Consider the following 24,373-nt stretch of genomic DNA (forward strand, 5'->3'; position numbering starts at 1 on the left):
TTTTTTTTTTTAATTTTTTTTAAATTTTTTTTTTTTTCTTCTTTTTAATTAAAAAAAAAAAAAAAAAGCAGCAACCATCACATCATCAAAAATCTGTTAAGTGCACAGGCTAAGGGTTATTCTTTTTTTCCCTCCCCAGTGTACTCTTGAAACAAAGCATTACCATAGCAACAGCCACTGCTGCTCCCTAGATAAGGAGTGCAGGAGCACACAGCAGCAGCAGTGAAGAACGTTCCTGCTTCAGTGAGTGCTGACTCTGTATCACACCCATCCCAGAGCCTTTCACCGGTCGGTAAGTACGTCTGCACACAGGCACTTTACCTTTGCTTGAGTAACAATTTTTTTGCAGTCACCAGGACCAAGTTAGTTACAGTCATTTGATATTTTCTAGTTGCACTTCTGTAGACTATTATCTATACCAATGCTGAGCTTGCAGTAAAGTTCAGGACTCCAAGGACTCCACAGGATAGATTTGGAAGAAGTAAACATATGATACCATATGGTGAAAGTTGGAGGTGGACTGAGCTGTGAATGGGAACGCTGGGATGGCGGATGAAGTGCTATAAAGACAAATGTGTCAATTTATTTTAATTGCAGTGTTATTTCATGGACAAATTGTGCAAATTGACAGAATATGAAAGATTCTTAGGATTTTATCCAACTAAAAAGAAATGACATGTGTAGGGTATGTTTTGCTCCTAGAGGAATTAATTAGGCAAGGTTTTGCATATTTAATCATCTCCAAGTACAGCAACTTTTTTTGTCAGAAACTCAGACATTTTATTCTGCTTTTGATCCATTATTCAAGTTTAGCTGCTGCTACTACAGGGCCTGATCCAAATCCCTGTGAGAGTCTCTCTCCATGGACTTGGCAGACTGTTCAAAATCAATTTTGTGGGCTAGGTGCAACACACTGAGTTATTTGTCAGAGGTTTGGGTGGACAAAGAATGCACAGTCCGGATTTTAAACACATGCAGTATTATGTATCGTAGAGATGGTACATTTTAAGGCTGCTTTATAAAAACAAATTCAGACCACGTTGGTGAGAGTTTTTGGAAACAACAACCTAGTGTCAAATGAAACTTTTAACCCTGGAGTAGAAACTTTGTATAATGTTATCAGGGCTCAAGTCGAGGCAAGTTACTCTGATGAGGTGGTATAAAACCACAGTGATCAAACTGCCAGTGAAGAATTTCATTTAGAGACCTCTTGAAAAAAATAGTCAGTCTCCTTGTGTATGACATACATTTTCTAATCTTAATGTGCTTAATTCAAAAACCTACCAGAGGACTTACTTGTGCGGGTGGCAGAATATAATCGGGGTATAGAAGAAAGAGCACACTCTCTAGTAACAAAATCAAATCTTCACTTCTGATCAGAGGAGAATGGACCATTCTCCACTGCCTTGCTCCTGGAATAGTCATTTTCAGCTGTGCGAAGTGAGTGCGTAGTAGGCGTAAAACACTATTGTACTGGAATGGTAGCATTTTACACCCACTTTGCACAGATGTAAATGGCTGCACTAGGTGCAAAACAGGAATGAACTGAGCCTCTGGCTCTTTTTTAGGGCTCAATCATAAGGTCTCTTGCTTTCCCATAGAGGGGACTAAGGTGATTCCCCACTCTCCCGTATGTGCTATCCACATTGTAAGAGCCTCCAAAGGATTGGGGGCAGGGGAGAGAAGCTGCCAACAGGCAGGCAGGGGTTGGAAGCCTGCCTACACCACCCCTTCATGCAGATGCCAGCACCTCTGAGTCGACAGAGGGGAAGCACTAGCAAAAAGGCTGGCACAGCTTATTTCCCCCTTGGTGTGAAAAAGCACCAGCTTGTGATTCTTGAAGTCACAGGCCAGGTCTACGCTACAGAAAAATCCACACACCCCGAGCGACGGTGGGAAGGCTTCTCCCGTTGACATAGCTACCACTTCTCAGGGAGGTGGAATAGGGCTTGCACAGACTAGCCACCTTCCTGAGTGACGTAAGTTACACCGAAGTAAGTGCTAGTGTGGACAGCGCTAGGTCGGTGGGAGAAGCTCTCTCACTGACATAGCTACCGCCGCTTGGGGAGGCAGAGTAATTTTGCCGATGGGAGAGTTCTCTCCATCAGGATAGAGCGTCTGCACTAGCAGCACTACAGCTACATTGGTACAGCTGTGCCACTGTAGTGATTCTACTGTAGACTAGCCCTAAGTATGCCAACAGGAGAAGCTAGGAGCATCTTCACTTAAGCAGCACAGCGCAGCTGCGCCGATGCAGCCTGTTAAGTGCAGACCTGCCCACAGTCTGATTCATGTCCTGCCACTGGGACAGTGCAGCCCTTCGCTTATATGTCCATTGGGCAACACCCTATCAAATATTCATAGTTACCACTTGCAGCTCTATAGTACATCAATAGCAGCTAGAAAAGCATTGCTCACTTACATGCACACAAACACATTCGCAATCCCACCTCCAAATTTAAGGCCCTAGCTGGCAGCCCTTACTCACACAAAACAGTCCTATCAAAATAAGAGGATCGGATTCTGCTCCCATTAAAGTCAGTGAAGATTTTTCCATTGGCTTCAGTGGAAGCAGGATTGGGCTCAAAGGAGGGGGCCAGGCCTTTAATCTCTCATACCCTGTTTTTCTTTTCATCGAAATTTGATTGCTAAGAAGGGAAAAAACAAACAAGAAAATAATCGGCACACAGCCCTTTCAACAAGCAGTCCCTGTCCTTGTCTCAGAACATTATAATTAAAACTGGAAGAAAAATATTTTGGGTTATTAGTCAATAGCATTTTCCTTTTCAAACACTATACAAAAGTTCACGTTAATTATTGGCAAGTGTATATTTTTAATTAAGTGCACTGGGTCCAGGGGAAGTGTAAGTACCTTGCATTATAACTGTTTCTATGGTAACATTTTTATTAACTAGCAGAATAAATATTCATATTAAACCTGCATTACTTACCACAAAAGAGTCTTCTCAACAGCTGTTATTAATGCACCATCCATGCCAACGTTTCAAAGGTCTCTTCAACGATGACTCATAGATTACATGCTGGGGGGTTGCTCTTATTTTTCTTGGTGACCACATTGCTTATGGGCTCAGATGACCCTCTGGGTGAATAGAACATCCAGGGGCTAGCATGAGAGATGTGTGCACTACTGAGCCATTAGAAGGCGCACCTTGGGTAAAGCTTGCAAGGGTTCAACATACATTTTATAAATCTACACTATACATGGAAAACTTGCAATAGAAATTTGTAATAAATCACCCCCCTTAATGTGAAACATTAAGGTCTATTGTCATCTACAATTTCAGCAGGAGTTCGCTTTGTGACTATGGTTGCAATTGCTGTTAATGTTAACAGAAGCTAAGAATAGCCCTGCTGGTGTATCATCTGACATCTAAACAGTCATTTATTACTTATGCAACTTTTTAATCTTCATGTAGTTATAGTAAAAGAAAGTCTCAGCCAGTTTTAAGCAGATGTCATTTGGATGGAACTGAAGGGCATGATTTTCAACGATGGGCTGTGCACTGAAAGATAAAAATAGCAGAATTCAGCATGCACGTTGTCCACTTAGATGGACACCTCTGTGCACAAACAGTACTTTGTTTGTACAGTCAGGCAGATGGGCAAGGCAACTGGGCACATGCAATCATGCATGGCTGTCTTTAAAAGCCAGGCCCCAAATGACCTAGTTATACTTATTTTGCAAGGTAACTGCTGTTGCAGCACATTTGTCTGTTGTTGATTGAGAGGTACAGGTGCACTTTTAGGTTTCTTTGTGCGGTGACACTTATACCGTTAATAAAAGCAGCGATAGGCTAGTAATAAAACCTCAAATCCCCAAACCTTCAAATTCCATTATAAGAGCCATTCATATTTGACACACACCCCATCATCCCCTCCATGAATCCAAAGCTAGCCCTACAGTTTTAGTCCCACGTCAGAATCAAAATGTGACCAAGGCCTATTTTGTTTTTATTTTGTTTCAAATGTGATGAAAATCTCACACAGACAGGTTTTTCTCATGAGATTTCAGTCCAGGAGTGTTAACATTTCACAGGAGCAGTTGATTTCACAAGATTTCCATCAATTTGGGCAGAAATCTGTGAGAACAGCACTCTTGAATCTAACCCTAAACCCTAGCCTTTCTATGACCTAAAGTTAAAACCTGAGCTAAACCAAATTTAGATTTAAAAAACTGCTTGCTTTGCCCCGTCTATGTAAAATACTCTTATCTAATTGAAAACTGGATTAAACTTCAGTGGAAGGTGATTTTCAATACAGGAACTCCTCACTTAACATTGTAGTTATGTTCCTGAAAAATGCTACTTTAAGCGAAATGATGTTAAGTGAATCTAATTTCCCCATAAGAATAATGTAAGTGAGTGTGGGGGGGAGGTGGGGTTAGGCTCCAGGGAAATTTTTTTTGCCAGACAAAAGACTATATTTTATATATATATACACACACACACATATACACAGTATAAGTCTTAAACAAACAATTTAGTACTGTACACAGCAATGATGATTGTGAAGCTTGGTTGAGGTGGTGAAGTCAGAGGGTGGGATATTTCCCAGGGAATGCCTTACTGCTAAATCACAAACTGGCACTTGGCTGAGCCCTCAAGGGTTAACACATTGTTGTTAATGTAGCCTCACATGCTACAAGGCAGCACGAATTGAGGGTGGGGAGACAGCATGGCAGAGAGAGACAGAGACACATACCATGTGTGTGAGCGACGCACATTGCCCCTTTAAGTACGCTGACACCACTCTAAGTACATTGCCTTTTTAAGTAGATCAGCAAGTTGAGACAGCAGCTGCTTCCAGCAAGCTCCCTCCATCCTGAGCCCTGTCATATTCCCCCCTCCCCCAGCTCTATGGAGATGGGGTAAAGGAGCGGGGGGGGCAGAAGTGGGGGGGGGCAGGGAAACACCCTGACATTAGCACAGCAATGCACAGCAAGCAGGAGGTTCCCGGCAGCAGCTCCAAGGCAGAGGGCAGGAGCAGCACATGGCAGTGGAGGGAGGGACAGCTGAACTGCCCAGCAATTGATAGCCTGCTGGGCGGCTGCCAGACAGGGAACTTAGAGGAGCTGATAGGGGGGCTGCCGGCCCACCCTGGTTCCAAGTCCCCACCAGCTAGTTCCAATGGGCTGCTCTTCCTGCAAGAAGTGGAGAAAGCAGGCGGCTGCCAAACGACGTTATAATGGAGCATTGCGCAACTTTAAACAAGCATGTTCTCTAATTGTTCAGCAATGAAACAACGTTAACCAGGACGACTTTAAGTGAGGAGTTACTGTCTAGCATTAAAACCTTTCAATTTTGGCAATTAAAGTAATCACTTACTGCCAGGAAGGTAGGTTTTTTTGTAGAAAGTGTAGATGTTTTCTTTGTGGTAAAAGAATGCACCTGGAACATCTGTATATGTACTTTAAGGTGTTTTAATAAAGTCGTCCAGTGAGTAAAATTCCTGGTCAAAAGGATTGCCTCATTTTTGCTGTGTTCGCCTTGGACCATTTAGCAATTTACTGACATCAAAGGAGGTGTTAGCGGGTGAGATGTTCCAGGTATTCTTCATCTGCCTTTCCATCCCCTGAACATATGACGGCCCAAAGGATTCTAACTATCATATGGCCATGACTCAGCAAGTGAGCTAATCCCAAGAGGAACTGGATGGCTTTTAGTAATCTACCCAGAGTCACTGTTTTTTTCAGTCTATCCGGCCATTCCCCAATCCTCCCCATCCATAAGGACGGTCATTAAAATTTTATGCCATGTGCTTTCACAATTAGCAACACATAGTCAACCTGCTCCAAAACTTGAACTCATTAATAGCTAAAAGAGAGCACTTGTGAACACTCCCCACCCCCTGCCCCACCCGGTCTCAGCCTTTGCTAACCCAAGGAATGAGAATCTAGGTAACCCTTCCAGCCCAAAAGTCAGTCTAAATTCTTGCACAGTCCTAATTCTGATGCAAAACTCTGCATTCATACAGAAAAAGTCTCACACTGGGCCAAATGAATCCCTCCTATAACTCTGCTGAAATCACTGGAGTTGCACGAAGGATGAATTATTATCTCTACATATGTATCTATCTTAATCCATCATGTACAATAATTTCCTTAAAAGGTGATTGATGTCGAGCAGAGAATGCAGAATGTCTTAGCATGTAGTCCAGCTGAAAAAGAGCTGCATTCAAGATGCTAAAATATGAGCTCAAGAAAATATGTGCTTCCATTTCAAAGAGGAAATTAGTGATTTGTATTAATTATCTTCACATTTTTCTCTTCTAGAATTTTTGAACATTATTCAATAATTCACTTCTTGGGTGTCAGGATTTTATTTTATTGCTTTGTGAAAGCACATTTAGAATTCTTCAGTTATGTGCAGATAAACTGTGCGTGACTTTCTGTTCTAAGTCCCATTGCACCTAGATGCTTTGAAAAAATTTACACTTCAAAGCAGCCTGCGAAGGTTTTGCAGCTTTCTAAAACTGAGACTAGCAGTGGGCAAACCTCAAAAGCTTGAAGGGTCAACCTCATCACTAGTAGCCACACAACCCTTTACATCCAACGAAGCAGGTATTCACCCACGAAAGCTCATGCTCCAATACATCTGTTAGTCTATAAGATGCCACAGGACTCTGAGATAAATCAATTACAGCAGGATACCAAGAGAGGAAAAATAACTTTTGAAGTGGTAAGAGAGTGGCCCATTACAGTTGACAAGAAGGTCTGAGTAACCGTAGGGAGAATTAGTATTGGGGAAATTAAGTTTAGGTTTTGTAATGACCCAACCACTCCCAGTCTTTATTCAGGCCTAATCTGATGGTATCCAGTTTGCAAATTAATCCAGTTTATCTTGTTAGACTGACCTCACACTTGGTAAAGAAACCCCCATCCTTTCATGTATTTATACCTGCTCCTGTATTTTTCATTTCATGCATCTGATGAAGTGGGTTCTAGCCCACGAACGCTTATGCCCAAATAAATTTGTTAGTCTCTAAGGTGCCACAAGGACTCCGCGTAGATTTTACTCATCATTACGTATGGTTTCCAGTTCTGTCCTACCAAAAGTTAATGGCCCACCATTAATTTGAAACTGTCACACTTCTTTCTACATTTTTATTGTTGTTGCAAACACCACCTAAAATGACTATAGCTGAAAGGGATTAGAGAAGCAACCAAAAAAAAAAAAAGTTTTTCCTTTATTTTTCCAGCATGCTTAATTTGTGCATTTGACAGCACTTCCTGCTCTATGGTCAGTTTCACTGTTTCCCCCTGGATACTACACATTTGTTAGTCAGTTTTCCCTGTCAGTGTGGATCTGTTGCAGCAACATGAATGAAAAAATCATTTGTAAAAACAGGAAACTGTTGTTGTAAAACCATTCCTCCCCCCACCCCCCAAAAAAAAATATTAGTATGTATTTACAGTGCCTACCACAGTGGTCCTCTGGTCCTTGAGTGAGGGCTCTAAATTAGTGGCTCTCAACCTTTCCAGACTACTGTACCCCTTTCAGGAGTCTGATTTGTCTTCCATACCCCCAAGTTTCACCTCACTTAAACTACTTGCTTACAAAATCAGACATAAAAATACAAAGTATCACAGCACACTATTGCTGAAAAATTCCTTACGTTCTCATTTTTACCATAGAATTGTAAAATAAATCAACTGGAATATAAATATTGTGCTTACATTTCAGTGTATAGTATATAGAGCAGTATAAACAAGTCATTGTCTGTATGACATTTTAGTTTTTACTGACTTCACTAGTGCTTTTTATGTAGCCTGTTATAAAACAAGGCAAAGATCTAGATGAGTTGATGTACCCCTGGAAGACCCCTGCGTACCCCCAGTGGTACACATCTTGGTTCCCTCTAAGGTGAGTGCCTGCACAGCTGCGCAGGAGGCCACCAAGGGCCGTGCAGGCGTGCACACTGTACTCGGGCGTGGGGTGAGGTGGGGGGTGGTGATGTGGGAGCTTGGGGGCATGCAAGGCTGCGACAATTCCCCCAGCCCCGGGGCTGCAGCACAGTGAGGAGAGAGGCCTCTCCCCCCAGCCTGGGGCTGCAGCGGGGCAAGACGCCTTTCCCCCAGCCCCAGAGCTGCTGCGGCCAGGGAGAGGCCCCTCTCCCCTAGTCCCCGCCCCAAGGCTGCTGCGGCAGAGAGAGATGCCTCTCCCCCAGCTCAGGTGCTGTTGCGGGGAGAGAGGACTGGGGGGAATCCTCTCTTCCCACCGCAGCCCCTGGCAGCCTGCACCCCAAAACCCTCTCCCCGGCCCCACCCCAGAGCCCTCACCCCCCTGCACCCCAACCCTTTGCCCCAGCCCTGAGCCCCCTCCTGCACCCTGAACCCCTCATCGCCAGCCCCACCACACATAACCTCTATATTGGTGCACATAACAAAATTCATTCCACACATGGATGAGAAAAATTAGATGGAACACTGGTACATGTACCGCCGGTTGAGAACCACTGCTCTAAATAAATAAATGAATAAATAGCATTAACACTAACACCGACAACAAATATCAGGGGGACTCAGAGACTGGTATAGAACCTGGAACTGCTTTTAAGTTACAATTAGATTTCAAGTTGACTGTGTCCCTTTAAATAGATTCCTTCTAAACTAATTGTTAAAACCCCTCCCATCTGGCCTGCTCTTTTTTAGGCTGGCAGATGTTGCTTTAGAATCTGCAGTTTTGCATTCATCAGTGGGAGTGGGGGGGTGGGGTCAGAAGGCAGTAAGCCCATACAGCTCACAAGCGCTCCAAGATCAGCCAGGCCAGCAGTGGCTGTATGGCAAAAATCACTTTGAAAATAGGAACTTCCCAGGGCTGGATGGAAGGAGCTGATTGGCACAGAATATAACCTCGGGAGTCAAAAAAATCTTACCGCGTTATAGGTGAAACCGCATTATATCAAACTTGCTTTGATCCACCGGAGTGCGTAGCCCCGCCCCCCCGGAGCACTGCTTTACCACGTTATATCCGAGTTCATGTTATATCGGGCCACATTATATCGGGGTAGAGGTGTATATCTGTTTTATGGTATGCTTCTTTTTGTTGTTGTAGCTTCAAGAGAAAACCTTTTCAATGATGTCAACAGAGTATGTGCAACCACTTGATATCCCAGAAGACAGATTGGACAAGCGAGACTCACACTGCAACCGTTTAGGTAAGTGTTATTATGGTGATGTCAGTGACTTGTAATTAGAGAGGTGTCTTCTTTACATCATTAAGTACTGTCCATTGGCTTTTTCTTTCCAAGAGGTATAACTGAGCCCTCGTGAAACCCGATAGACTATGCCTTCTGGTAACACATCTGCTGCCAGATGGACAGGCAAAGGGTGTCTTTCCTGCATATAAATATTAGCTGAAGCTCTAGAAGGAAATTAATTAAAGAGAGGAAAGGAGAAAGAGTCATTTTCTTTTTCGTAACAGAGAAAGAGAAGCACTTTTATCGATTATACAATAATAAACTGGAAGCTAAGATATATCTGAGCCTTCACTACACCCACTTTCTATGTGCAATTTCAGTAAAAGTTTTCAAATATTCCTTTAGCCTATATTTGGACAGAATTTAAATTTTTTTCCCCTTTATTGTCAATCTGTCTCCTTTCTGGAGCTGACTTTTTACATAACTTTTGCACTTGGAGTACCAGAGGCATCTCTGCTCATACACACTTCTAAATATGAGGCTTTCAAGACTTTGATAGATGTGACTTTTGCATATTTTTGCGTTTTGCATATTCGCCTTTGCTTCACATGTCATTACTTTATTCCAACCTTCCAAAATTGTCATGAAGATTTGCTAACCCAGGCACAAAAATCTACTTGACTACCCGTACACTGGTGATAATAATGAAATACAAATGCTATTTTATTTGTCCCAAGCAAGTAGAATTTTGCAAGCCTGCTTTACTCACACACAATCAAGATGTCTGAGTGTGATTTCACCCTGGAAGCACAGATCAGGGCTCTTTTATGGTAGGGGCTATATAGAAACAAAATAAAAAATGTCTCTCTTCTGAAGAACTTACCATCTAAATAGACAAAACAGACAAAAGATGTGAGAAAGGAAGAACTATTATCCCCATTTTACAGGTGTGGAACCGAGGCACACAGGAATAAATGATTTTACTCAAGATCACATGGGAAGTCTGTGGCACAGCTGAGCATTGAAATCCAAAACTGCTGAGTACCAGTGCAGTGCCTTAATTGTGAAGTCATTCATCCTTACTTTCACTAGTCCATGGAAGTATGATGGTGTGAAATCTAGGATGTGAAATCAGAATCAGGCCCCTTTTGTTAAGCAAAGTTTCTAACTGAAAAGCAAAGCTGACAAATCCAACCAAAGCCAAATTTAAAAACCAGACCTCTGGTTTGTGTGCTATTAGTGATGGGTCAACCTCAAAAGACTCAATTTGTTCAGCTTGACTAAGCATCCAGAAATTTGGGTAATTGTCTAGAATGTACCCAGACTATCTGATGAGTCAAGTCCTGCTTCAATATACACTGGTGCAAATCCAGAGTAACTCCACCAAAGTAAATAGGAGCTGTGGGTAGAGAGGACCTCTTAAAATTAGTCCTATTATTTAGGTGTCTAAATATGGCATCTAAGATTGAAAATATTAGCCTTAACGTCTGTGTCACCCTATCTATAATATGGGTATAATTCTTCCCTTCTTCACTGTGAGGTTTAATTCTCTAAGGCCAGCATAAGGTACTTAATTCTCACTTATTCCCCGTTTTTAGTGGTATTAAGGCCCTTGTGATCAGGGCCGGCTCCAGGCACCAGCGCAGCAAGCAGGTGCTTGGGGTGGCCAAGGGGAAGGGGCAGCACGTCCGGCTCTTCGGCGGCAATTTGGCAGCGGGTCCCTCGGTCCCTCTCGGAGGGAAGGACCTGCCGCCGAAGAAGAAAGCGGATTGCGATCGCGGCTTTTTTCTTTTTTCCCCCCGCCGCTTGGGGCGGCAAAAACCCTAGAGCCGGGCCTGCTTGTGATGGCCTTCTGTGCAGAGGTGAATTTACTTTGTGTTTTAACCAGCTATGGTGTAAGTATTGTTATTAAAGTGAGCCCTTTTTTAAATTCTGTGATTCATTATTTTCTATTAGCTAGGTATTCTTTATTTTTTCCACGCAGATGACCTTTCAGAACAGTTCATTAAGAATTGTGACCTAAAAAAGAAACCAAGAAAGGGTAAAAATATCCAGGCTTCCCAGAACAGTGAGCTGGAACAGAAAAAGCCAAGGAGAAAGGATACACCTGCCTTACACACCCCACCACCTATACCAGGTAACACAACTTAATAATATTGAAATCTGACAAACCCCTGATGTTTCCTGGTTTACTTGTATTCACTAGGAATTGAATAAAAATATTACTGTCCTCAATTCTCCTACATCTGTGTGTGCCTACTTATGGCAGGGAGGGAGAATAGGATTCTCAAAAGCACTCGGTGTTGAAATGTATGAAAAATTCACACCCCTGAGACACATCGTTAATCCGACTAAAGCCCCATGGTGTGTACACACAGTTAGGTTGACAGAAGAATTCTTCCATCAACCTAGCTACCGCCCCTTGAGGAGATGGATTAACTACATTGATAGAAAATACCCTTCCCTCAGTGTAGCAAGTGTCTACACTACGGCACTACAGTGGCCCAGCTCCAGCACCATAGTTGTGCCACTGTAGTGTAAGCATACCCTGAGTATATTAAGTTAGATGGGTGCAATTTTTATCAATGTAGACGAGGTTTAAGTAATATTTATTGTGTGTCGTTCCCTGCAGGCATCCTCTCAGACTTTTCAGAACATTTAATTAAAAGGTGTGACATCACCGAAAAACCACAGAAGGGTAAAGTGAGTTCAGTCTCTCAGCTCACTGATCAGGAACAAAAAAAACCCAGGAGAAAAGATACACCTGCAATACACATCCCACCCCTTATACCAGGTAAGAGCATTAGCACAGTTTTCAAAGGTAAAAAGTAAAGGGCAGTTAGTTTAGGAACACCCTCTGGAAGTGTATGGGACACCATTTATCTGCCCACTCTGCTTAACTTATCTAATCATGCCTACTTTGATCTACTTATTTTTCTTATTCCCAATTGGAATTATTGTTATTATTTGTGTTGCAGTAGTGACCAAAATGTGCTAGGTTCTGTACAAAGATAGGACTCAGTCCCTGTTCTGAAGAGCTTACAATCTGAAAGAAATTGGGAAAGGGAGATCTCTTTTGACTTACCCTTGCTGAGAAATAAGAATGAGTTCAGAGTTCAAATTAAAAAAAGAACGGACCCAAATCTTTGCCCACAATTTGACTTCAATTTGACCACTTAGATTGTAAGCTCTTTGGGGGCAGGAGCAGTTTCTTGGTTGTGGGTTTGTATAGCTCTAAACATGACGGGGTCCTGGTCCGTGGCTGGAGCCCCCTAATGCTGGCGTAATACAAATAATACATACTAATGGCAAAGGGGAGTATTTGAACTCATCCAAGCCCCTGGAGGGTCACCTATCAATAAACGAATCCTCCAGTTTTTGTTGGGACCAGAATTTTGTTATCAGTTTAAATGGATCCAATCAGTCTTCTCCTCACCTCTCACCCATGTAGTGAATGGTGAAAGCTGAAGGCAGGAGGCAGCATGGTTTAATAGATAAAGCACAGGACTAAGAGGCAAGAACACCTAACTTGTTATCCTGGCTCTGCCATTGACTTGCTGTGTGGCCTTGGGAAAGTCACTTAGACCAAAATTTGGGACCCTAAAATTAGACCCTAAAATTAGGCACTTGAATCCATCTCTAGGCTTCTAATTAAAGCATAGCATGATTATTGGTTGTGCTGAGCACCTTTAGTCCTGAGTGAATTTTAGGTCCTGATCCCTCACTGTGGCCAAGCACATTTCAGGAAGGGCTCTTGTGGCCCCTCTGCTGCCGTGCTGCAGGATTGAGGGAGGAGAAAAGGGGTTCAAATTATAGCCAGCCCCTATTCCAAGCATCCGTAACAGCATTGAGGGACTGTCAGAAGGCCCCAGCGATGCCCCCTAATCCAGCTGCAGGGGCATAACGAGCATATGAGACTATCTCACTGGAAGATCATGATATACACTGAGGTGATCCGGCAGTGGTGGCCATCCAGCCAACAATGGCTTCAGGGCCTTTTTGTGGCGGTGGTACAACCGGAGAGGCTATGGAGCAGCTAACTAGCTTGGGCATCCATATGGACTCAGCCACCCAAATTTGAACATTGTGCCCTTAATTACTTTGTTTTTTAGTTTTCCTATCTGCAAAAAAGACACTGCTCCTTACTTTCCCTACACCACAAATGTGTTGTTAGCCTTAATTAGCTAATGTTTGCACAGTGCTTTGAAGATGTAAAGTGCCACATCAGCGTCAAATATTACTACTGTTCAGGGAGGAGTGAGCTATTGCCAGTCAGAAGAAGCAATGTCTCAGCTGTTTCCAAATCACTGGGGAGGGAGGGACAGCTCCAAATCTAGTGTTAAATGGTTCATAAAGTAAGATACCACTGGAGAGGGACACTTACTAGATAGTAAGGAGCACTAGAAAAGAAAAGGCCTAAGGACCTGATTCAGCAAAAGCATTTAAGTGCATGCTTACATTTAGAAACAGTTGGCACAAAGAGAGAGAGAGAGAGAGAAACAAAGGAAAGAAAATTATAGAGGGGGACAACGATAAGAGGCACCTTAGAAATATTTCCACCAGACTGATGGGAAAAAAATCCAAACAACTAAAAAAAGACCTGAGGAAATGTAAGCCCTTTGGGGCCAGATTTCCAATGGTATCTCAATACCTAAAGTTACAGATAGGCATCACCTGGAATTTACAGAATTGTCTAAACAGGTTAGGCACCTAAATGTGTGATGCTTCCCAGGGGCACCCAAGGTTGGGTGGTACCTTACCACCACCAGCCCTTTGCCTGAGGAAGTCTTGTCTGTACCTGCTGTGGGTCAGCTCCCTGAAACCACCAGCCTCTGGCAGCACAATCACTTCTTTCCAGGCCTCCGCAGGTCTCACTTTCTGTATAAGCAGTGATAGGCACACACCAATCCCCGAGTACTGCAAGCATGCCCTATTCCTTTGAACACACACACACACAACTAGATCTGCTGTTCCCAAAGGAATAGCACACACCATCTCATAAGCATCTGCTCAGAGTCCCTGCTTTACTTAACACATAGCATTTAGATAGATAGATAGATAATTTATTCTTGTTCCCACTAATCTTATCAAAGAACAGAGATTCAAGTGATAGAGAGTGAGAATATGGGAAACAAATGGTTACAGATAAAACAAAATAATAACATGCATTCTAGAGACTAAACTTAACTAACAAAGTATTCCTCCATCTCCTAAAGATAGCTTACCCCAAGTTCTTTCCCCAGGGTTTTCTCCAGTTTGTCTAAGACTTCTCATCAGATCAAGCCCACTGGCATATTGTCCTCACAGATTGAAGGAATGAGGGTGCATCTCCTTAAACACCTGAAAGTTAATTGTCCTTACTTTAAACAGGGCTCTCCCCTACTGGTTCACTTCTTTCTGTAAATTTCTTCTCTTTGAAGATTTCTCAATCCTCCATTAGCATTCAGCTCAGACTATAGGCGGAGGCCCATTGTAAACCATAAAATACGTAATTTACATGTAAACAAGACAGATAACCATTTCTTGCCTGAAAGAAAATGTGGTTTTCCCTTTCTGCTGACCAGTCCCTAGTTACAGTCCGTAACGACATAATTTTCAGTATATATACACACAACTCCTTACTCAACATCCGTACGTATATATGGTCATGGTGAGCAGTGTGACGCAGGCTTTCATTAGAAAACTTACATGGCATTCTTTTGGTGAACCCAGGGGACCCCTATACCCCTATATAACCCTGTACCCTCTGCCAGTTGCCATCTCGAGGGTCTTGGGTCACAAACTCCTATTCAAATCAATGGGGCTTAGGTTGCTTTTGAAAATCCCAGTAGGCAACTATCTGCCTCTTTAGGTGCTTAAATATCTTTGTAAATCTGGCCCTTCCGAAGGGTCCCTGGTAATTCAGGGCATCTGCTCATGTGAGTAAGGTTGAGACTGTTTGGAGGATTAGGTCATAGAGTTTGGCAAGGTACTGGAAAAAATGAATCCACCAATATCCTACAAATTGCTCTGCACAATCAGACCTTAGCACCTGTGCCACCCCATTACAATCTAGTGTTGACTGACTTGCAGGATCAAGGCTTAAATTTGAATTTTTAAACAAATTTGCTTGTACTGCGTTTGCAAGCACTTTTGTCTTCCTTTCATTCAAATACTTTAGTTAACATGCCTGGGAGGTATGGGGAAATCAATTTTAAGTAAATATTGGAATCATTAGAGGCACCTAAATACCTTTGAGGATCTGGGCCTAGGTGATATATTTCCAATTGCAGCTGCTTCATTTTCAAATGTTAAATATCAAGTAGGACTGTCAAGCAATTAAAAAAAGTAATCACGATTAATCATGTGATTAAAAAATTTATTGCACTGTTAAACAATAGAATACCATTTATTTAAATATTTTTGGATGTTTGATTTCAGTTACAACACAGAATACAAAGTGTACTTTAGATGTATTTTTGATTACAAATATTTGCACTGTAAAAAAGCAAAAGAAATAGTATTTTTCAATTCCCTTATTACAAGTACTGTAGTTCAATCTCTTTATCATGAAAGTTGAACTTATAAATGTAGAATTATGTACAAAAAAACTGCATTCAAAAATAAAAATGTAAAACTTTAGAGCCTACATGTCCACTCAGTCCTACTTCATGTTCAGACAATTGCTCAGACGAACAAGTTTGTTTACATTTGCAGGAGATAATGCTGCCTGCTTCTTGTTTACAATGTCACCTGAAAGTGAGAACAGGCATTTGCATGGCACTGGCATCGCAAGATATTTATGTGCCAGATGTGCTAAAGATTCATGTATCCCTTGATGCTTCAACCACCATTTCAGAATACATGCGTCCATGCTGATGATGGGTTCTGCTTGATAACAATCCAAAGCAGAGCGGACCGACGCATGTTCATTTTCATCATCTGAGTCAGATGCCACCAGCAGAAGATTGATTTTCTTTTTTGGTGGTTCAGGTTCTGTAGTTTCCGCATCTGAGTGTTGCTCTTTTAAGACTTCTGAAAGCATGCGCCATACCTTGTCCTTCTCAGATTTTGGAAGCCATTTCAGATTCTTAAATCTTGGGCTGAGTGCTGTATCTATCTTTAGAAATCTCACATTGGTACCTTCTTTGTGTTTTGTCAAATCTGCAGTGAAAGTGTTCTTGAAACGAACATGTGCTGGGTCATGTGACAAAGTTCCTCTTCTGCCTTGGTAGCTCCTGCGCTTTTTGGCGGATTAGCTCTCCTCAGAGGTTCATGGCAGCCCTCAGTTTGGCCGCTTCTGCTCGAGGCTCAAACCTGCCATTCACTCAGCTAACCACATCACTGGCCAGCATGGGGGAAAAGGGAGAACAATCTCCGCTGTCTCTGTGTACCACCTAGTAGGTCGGGAACAGGCCAGATCCCTCAGCACCTTTATCCTCACACCACAGGACTTTCCTCCTGAAGCCTGATCACGCTTGTACTCCTTAGTCCTCCAGTACCATGCCTTCTCACTCCCTGCTCCTTGCACGCCCTCCACTAACTGATGGGAGGTCCTTTTTAAACCAGGTGTCCTGATTAGTCTGCCTGCCATAATTGATTCTAGTATGTTCTTAATTGGCTCCAGGTGTCTTAATTAGCTTGCTTGTCTTAATTGGTTCTAGCAGGTTCCTGATTGCTCTAGCGCAGCCCCTGCTCTGGTCACTTAGGGAACAGAAAACTGCTTATTCAGAGGCCAGTATATCTGCCTTCTACTGCTCTGCTGTACCCAACTGGCCTGGGTCTATCACAGTCATCATCCAAGACTGCCATAACACAAAATATATGGCAGAATGTGGATAAAACAAAGCAGAAGGCATACAATTCTCCCCCCAAGGAATTCAGTCACAAATTTAATTAACGCATTATTTCTTTTAATGAGCATCATCAGCATGGAAGCATGTCCTCTGGAATGGTGGCCGAAGTATGAAGGGGCATACGAATATTTAGCATATCTGACACATAAATACTTTGCAATGCCGGCTGTAAAAGTCCCATGTGAACGTCTGTTCTCACTCTCAGGTGACGTAAATAAGAAGTGGGCAGCATTATCTATCTCCCCCCCATAAATTGCTATTTAAGTGGCAGGTATTTGGTGTTGTTATTTTATCCACAGAGCATGGCAGAGATGAAGGAGTTAAAGTGAAACTGAAAATATTTTGTTCTTGTTTTTAGTAAACAGCAATGTACTTCTTTTTATGAGCATTATAGTAAATATACACCTCTACCCCGATATAATGCTATCCTCAGGAGCCAAAAAATCTTACCGCGTTATAGGTGAAACCACATTATATCGAACTTGCGTTGATCCGCTGGACTGCACAGCGTCCCCCCCCCCCCCCCCCCCGGAGCACGTTATATCCGAATTCGTGTTATATCGGGGTAGAGGTGTGATATCTGCTATAGCAGGATGCAGCTAGGACTAACAACATTAGTCATCCAAATTCATTTAGTTTAATATTTACCTCTTTAGCATTAGCAATCTCTAGTGAGCATTGAAGTGAGAAATAGGGCCTCTAGGGGCTGTTTAAAGACCTTTACCATTTCTGCCCCTAGAAGACTACTTTTTTCATTCCAATAGAATTTGAAAATGATACAGGAAGTTAATGAAAGTTATATAGTAGTAGAGGCACTTTGTTATAATCCCCAGAGGATTTGCCAGCCAAGAAATACCAAAAGGGAATAAAGTAAAACAAGAAAAATGCAGTGGCTTTCAGGTCTGTAACAAAAATCGGTGCATGTGTCCAATTTCTGAGGAATGTGGCTGCTGATAGAAAATGAAACACCTCAGGCTTGATTTATCACTGCATTACTGAAGTTTTATGCCAGCATGACTCAACTGATTTTCATTTCATGAAACTGAACTAAGAAAGTGGTGAATGAGCAGGCCCCCTTAGTCCCCTATGAATTCAATCCCAGTAGCCTGCTCATTACTACCTCTGCCTAGATACAGCATTCCCATCCCAGCTGCCTTTCTATGGGTACAATTCTCCTGCAGAACTCATCTGTCATCTAATAATCCCTGTGGCATATTCTGTGTGTGTGACATGACTCGAGTGGCTTGTGTGCCTAGGTTTGAATGTCTCCCCTTTCAAAGAAGCATATTTTCTTTTCAGGTTGGATATTGGAGTACAAAAAGCTGATATTTAGATGTAGGCTGCAGTGGTGCATGGCTTGCAGTGAGAGAATGACTTGCTGTGGCTGCGGACTAGTCCAGTATTTACAACTTATTTACTTTTAGGGTTACCCAGTAAGGCAGCAAGGAGAGAATAAATAAAATGAGGTCTTGTGGAACAGCTGTGCAAAACAAAATCTCAGTTATAGGCTCAAACCCCAGATGCCCCAGCAGGGTTATTCGCACCAAACAAACATAAAAGGGCCTTTCTGTCCCTAGCCCTCTATTATTGCTGTTGCTGGATGTGCGGCCTAAGTAGCACACTCCGTGCTCAGTGCTCTCTCAATAACTTGCACTGTAGGTTGTTCCAGTTTTAGGTTTTATTTTTCTCCCTAGTTGCTACTAAACGCCAACACGTCAAGCATTACCAAAACTACAAACCAACACTACCTATTTTAGCTTACTTAACCAATATTTTAAAAGCTGTCTTCACAAACGTTTCTCCCATAGATAGAGCTGAAAATCATGCCCCTTGGCTCCTCCCTCCATTTTTGATGAGCTGTCCTTGATCACTTGAGATCAGTCCTATCCACTTTGGGGTAGCTAGAGCTCTCTAGGGACTGTCTCTGTCACACTTCTCAATAGGACTGCTCCTAGAATGAGGGGGGCAGAATCAAGTCCATACTACTTTACATCTTCCAAACACTTAACAACATGGACTAATCTTCAGAACACCCCATGAAATACATAAGTATTTACAGATTGGAAACTGAGGCACACAGAGGTTAAATGTCTTGGCCAAGGCTTCAGCGAGTCCCCAAAGAGGGAATAGGACTCCTGGTTCTCTCTCCAATGTTCAGTCTAGAGCACAACGATCTATACCAGCAAGCTATGCAAAAACACAATAATGTCCAGAATTATTACTTCTAATACATCTAAACATACCAATGAAGATCAGGGACCCATTGTCCTGGGTACTGTGCCTACACCTAAGAGAGAGTCCCTGCCTCAAGGAGTTTACAAGCTACGTGAACAAGACACATAAACGTGAAGGGGAAAAGGAAATATTATTACCTCTACGTTACAGACGAAGAACTGAGTCAGAGAGAGATTAATTGACTTGCCCGAGGTCACATAGGAAGTCACTGGCAGAGCTGGGAATTCAACCCAGGTCTCCTGAGTCCCAGTCTCATGCCTAAAGCATAAGACCATCCTTCCTCTCCAGAACAGGTGATACATTCAAAGGACTTCTGAGTTCTGGTAAATTTGCTATTCCTTCCTCATTTTATCTTAACCTTATAGTTAGAGATACATGTGCATCCAATCTACTCATGGGTAGGGGATCATGTGTGTTGCAATAAGTCCAAAGCATTTGATAAATTACTGTGGCATTCAAGATGCAAATCTTACTGGAGCAATGCTTTCATTTAAAATCTGTCTTTTCCCCAGTATGCTATGGATAAATGTAAGTTCATCATTAGTAAGTGACCATTAAAAAATAATTAACAGGTACAAAACTTGCCCCACTAGTTGTTGTCACATGCTTGCATTTCAAAAACATCTATAGACATGCATCACTTTAGAAAAGCAAAAGCTATTTAAATAGCAAATAAATCAAATCAGCCCACATCTTGGACTTCTGATGGAATAAAGGAGGAAAAATGGCCCTGATCTCCATTGTTGTGAGTTTGGCACCTCAGTACCTTCAAGGATCTGGGCCAATGTAACCACAATTCTAATGTAGCTCCCCCCCATGACCATAAAGGATCTGCATCAGATCTGAAACACTTTTTATTGCTAGCCTCACTTAGCAGCATATTCAATTAACTTAAGGGTTTCTGAAGAGCCCTCTGCAAATGCAGGTTTTGACAAGAATGTAAATATTTGTGTGAATATGGCAAAGCTGTTCCTGACAAATGGATATTTGAGATAATTATAAAACCACACTCTCAAGCCCTCATCCTCTCCTTTGTCAGTGTTTCTCAAACTGGGGCCACCGCTTGTGTAGGGAAAGCCTCTGGCGGGCCGGGCCGGTTTGTTTACCTACCCCGTCCGCAGGCCCGGCTGATCGCGGCTCCCAGTGGCCGCGGTTCGCTGCTCCAGGCCAATGGGAGCTGCTGGAAGCGGGGCCAGTATGTCCCTCAGCCCGCGTCGCTTCCAACAGCTGCCATTGGCCTGGAGCAGCAAACCGCGGCCAGTGGGAGCCACAGTCGGCCGGACCTGCGGACGGGGCAGGTAAACAAACCGGCCCAGCCCGCCAGGGGCTTTCCCTACACAAGCGGCGGCCCCAGTTTGAGAAACACTGCGGTACACAGAGGAAGTCTCTGCATGTTGTAGCACCAGCAAAGCAGCTCTACACCATCCCCTCACTAGCCTCAGTTTGACAGGAATTGCCCTATGATTGATAGACAGTCAGATATAAACACCCTGAGGAAGCTCTAAGGTGCACCAGGGACCAGACTGGCAACAGATCCTCTACCTCCCCTTGCTAAACTGTACTCAGCACAGCTCTGGCAAGGACCTTAGAGTCTGAAGCCACTGATAGCCTAGTGTTAGGTTACAGATTTCTCATCAGCACTAGGTTCTATTGTAAACTACTACCACTACTTTGTATTTATTTATGCGCTGCTTTATACTTCAGAGATGCTGGCTAATCTATTATTCCTTAAAACATCTGTATGAAGCTATGCTGAATGTTATGATGCCCATTTTTCAGATGGGAAAGCTGAGGCAGAGAGGCTCAGTGACCTGCCCAGACACTAAATCAGTAAGCAGAGCCAGGATTAGCACACAGGTGTTACTAATCCCACCACTCTGCACATTCAATCTAGACCACACTATCTTGTTCTTTTGATCTACATACCACACTGTACCAACTACAGGAATCCCGCCAGGATTATATTTTGGGAGCAGTCTCAGTCACCACTGCACTCTATTTTGGTGAGCATGTGATTATTGAATGACAACAACTCCTTATAGCTGGGCTGCTGAGTCCTGTTGCTGCCCTCCAGCTGTGCCTAGCTCCCTGGTCCTTGAAGACAATTTCTGCTAAAATTAGCTGTGGTAGGTGGAATTGCTTCAAGCACGGGGTAATTTTGATGCTCCTATAGTCTGGCTAGGAGCCCATTTGCTTTTTCCTCATTGTTTTGTAACTCAGATAAGAACCAAGAAGCACTGGAGATAGGATTATAGATCATAGCTCTAAACTTTAGTTTTGTTTGCTATACATTATAAGCTTCCATTGCAGGCAGGGAGCATTTTGGAAAAGATGCAGAAATAACGGGATAAAAATAAATGTCTGTATTTTTGGAAATTTTTTTGCTAGGGGCTGAGTTGAAACCTGGGTGTGGAACATTTCTCTTTTTCTCCATCACCTTAAAATGGCTTCCCTGTTACCAGTTTCCAGTATCAGTCACTCAATGGCTGTTTGAAGGACACACCATTGTATTTCACACTTACCTCTGAAGTTTCATCCAACCCTTTGAAATGGTTTCCCTCCCCCAATAAAATCAGCTAATTGGTAAAAACCCCATACAAACAAAACCAGACTTGAATTCAAAATAGTAATTTAGGTCAATCATCTCTGTCCGTAATTCCTCACCTCTTGAAGAGTGTCCAGAATTGAAGAAAGCCTTCCTGTGTGGCATAGCTTCCTTTGCGCTATTTTCAGACTTCATGAACTGCTTCATTATGAGAGGGCTTTCAACACAGAAAGAAAGAAAATGGGTTGGTTTGACAAAACAACTTGGCAGGTTGGAGCGCTCTGACAGCAAACAGTAGGCAACTGACTTAAAGCGATTTGCTTGGCTTCAAGTCCAGATTTCCCCTCACCCTGTTTATGGAATATTTTAGCCACCATTCTAAAGACAGTGGAAATAAAACATACTGTGGAGGCTATTCATTGTTTTTTTTAAATAGGAATGGGCAAAACAAACCAGTTCAGCTAAAATAAGGATTGAGTAGAACCTTTGCCTGTGGGATCCCATTGGTTGATTTTAACATTTCATTTTAGGGGCATCATTTTTTAATTATATTTTATTATTTATTTGTATCACTGTAGTGCATAGAGGCCCCAGTCAGTAGTGGGGCCTCATTGTTCTAGGCACTAGGTTTGTACATTCTAAATACACTAGACAGACAAAAGATGGGAGCTCACAAGCAGAGACACAGACACATTAAATGATAGGTCACATAGGCGTTCTGTGGCTGATTGAACCCAAATCTCTTGAATCCCAGTCCTGTGCTTTAACCACAAGATCATCCTTCCTCTCTATATTATGCTGTACAGTTCTCCAGTGCCTTGGCACTGGGTGTGTGGTTTTCTTAATTATCCTTAGTATTCATTTACAGACAGATCTTCTTTGATGCATGTTCAAATTCACAACGCTCAGTATTGCTTGTACTGGTACAATGTCTTTGGTAATGCATGGGAGCCTGTTCAGCATTGATCCAAGTTCATATTTTTATTTACATTTGCAACATATTGCCATTAGATTCATTTCAGTGGGGATGATACTGGATGTGTGGGAGCTGGCTGTTAAGTCTTTCAACATTTGCCCATTCTGGAATCTGCATTTGCAAAATCTAAGTAATAAACGGTCCAGAAGATTTCTGAGAATAAACCACAAGGTGCTAGTTATTTGAACAGGTATCAGCAGTGTGTGAGAATGTCCAATAATTTTAATTACAAAGTACAAATACAGACACGAGTTTCAGGTTTACTAAATATTAGGGGCCTGATTATCCAAATTTAATCAGAAGCAACTCCACTGCGTGTCAAACAATTGGAAAGGATAGGAAAATTAGGCCCTTGTAAACAATGAATATGTTAACCTGACTAGTTTTTTTCTTTGTTTTAATTTTTTTTTCCTGTTTAAGGTACTAACCTGCTTAAAGAAGAAAAGCAGACAGTGATTGTGGAAGATGATGAAAAGGATGGCGAAAAAACCCTTATTTAAGATTATTGTGATATCTCCAAAACTATTGTAAATAATTCCAGATCATTCAAAATGGTAGCATATAACAAAGCCCATTTGTTTTTATAAATAATTTTTGAAAGCATGCACTGCATTTAAGCTAGTACCAAATGCTTATCTGTAAATGGCTAGCATTGGAAAAGATGAAAGTAAATAGACTTGTGGTTAGGGTTGGAAGAAATATCTTGTATTATCTAGCCCTATCATGCAGAATTTTTCTACACTGATCCCATCTGAAGACAAAAAATTTTTTGGACATCTCTAACAGTGGCCACAAGGGATGCCAGCTAGCCATTATAGCTAGCACCACATAACAGGGTGGGAGCTGTGAGTGTGGGACACCCACTAACTAACGACAGGCTTCTCTTGAGAAGAGAGCTGCTATAGGTCTATCCCACAAAAGGACAGCACCGGGCAGAAGTAGGCCAGCTTCTACACCACCACCCCTTTTTCCCATGGTTGTGAAAATGTGGCTAAAGTTTTTAATGTGTGTTTGTGTCCTGATTCTGTGTTTCATTACACCAGCTTTACTCTGGTGGAATATCAGTGACTGAGGTGAAGTTACACTAGCATAAAAGTGAACAATCAAGTCCACAGGTCCTAAAATTGAATCCAAATGTCTCTTGCATGTACAGTATAAGTTCAGTACCCATATTTGTAATTTTCTCCTTTGTTATAACCTGTGAGTTTGCTCTAATACCAAAAATTAGTACCTCATAAGAGCCATCAACTTTGAAACCTTAAATATTACAAAGCACACTGCTATCAGAAAAGAAGCTTCCTAGAAGAGCAACGTTTGTAATTTATACTAGTATGTATTATTGAATTTTTAGTGTCAAAGTTCTTTTTTCCAAAGTTGGTGGAATATGAACTAGTTGGGTAGCTGATCTTTTAATCTTCATGTTTTCTTTTGGTAAGTGCTTTTAATTGAAACCTAGCCTGTTAGATTAAAAATCCTTGCTGGAGAATTCAGAGATAATCATACACAATGTTTTCACAATATTTTGTGGTAACAGTAATTTACAAGTTAATTCATACAAAATGTCTCACAGTGAGTCACGGACAATTACAATCAATATAGTTCAAACAAATAGAACTAGGTACC

General features: G+C 42.2%; 1 protein-coding gene across 1 annotated transcript; it reads left to right on the plus strand.

Annotated features, from left to right (window-relative positions):
* Positions 1-266: 266 nt before the first annotated feature.
* Positions 267-24,160, plus strand: LOC113409520 (protein phosphatase 1 regulatory subunit 17-like). The gene is made up of 5 exons (XM_026663536.1): positions 267-292; positions 9,075-9,177; positions 11,144-11,296; positions 11,792-11,953; positions 23,171-24,160. The coding sequence occupies exons 2-5, from the start codon at positions 9,096-9,098 to the stop codon at positions 23,248-23,250; spliced, it is 477 nt and encodes a 158-aa protein (XP_026519321.1). The 5' UTR covers positions 267-292; positions 9,075-9,095; the 3' UTR covers positions 23,251-24,160.
* Positions 24,161-24,373: the final 213 nt, after the last annotated feature.

This window comes from Terrapene carolina, unplaced genomic scaffold (assembly GCF_002925995.2).
Source record: "Terrapene carolina triunguis isolate 2854851 unplaced genomic scaffold, T_m_triunguis-2.0 Scaffold33723, whole genome shotgun sequence".
NCBI lineage: Eukaryota > Metazoa > Chordata > Testudines > Emydidae > Terrapene > Terrapene triunguis.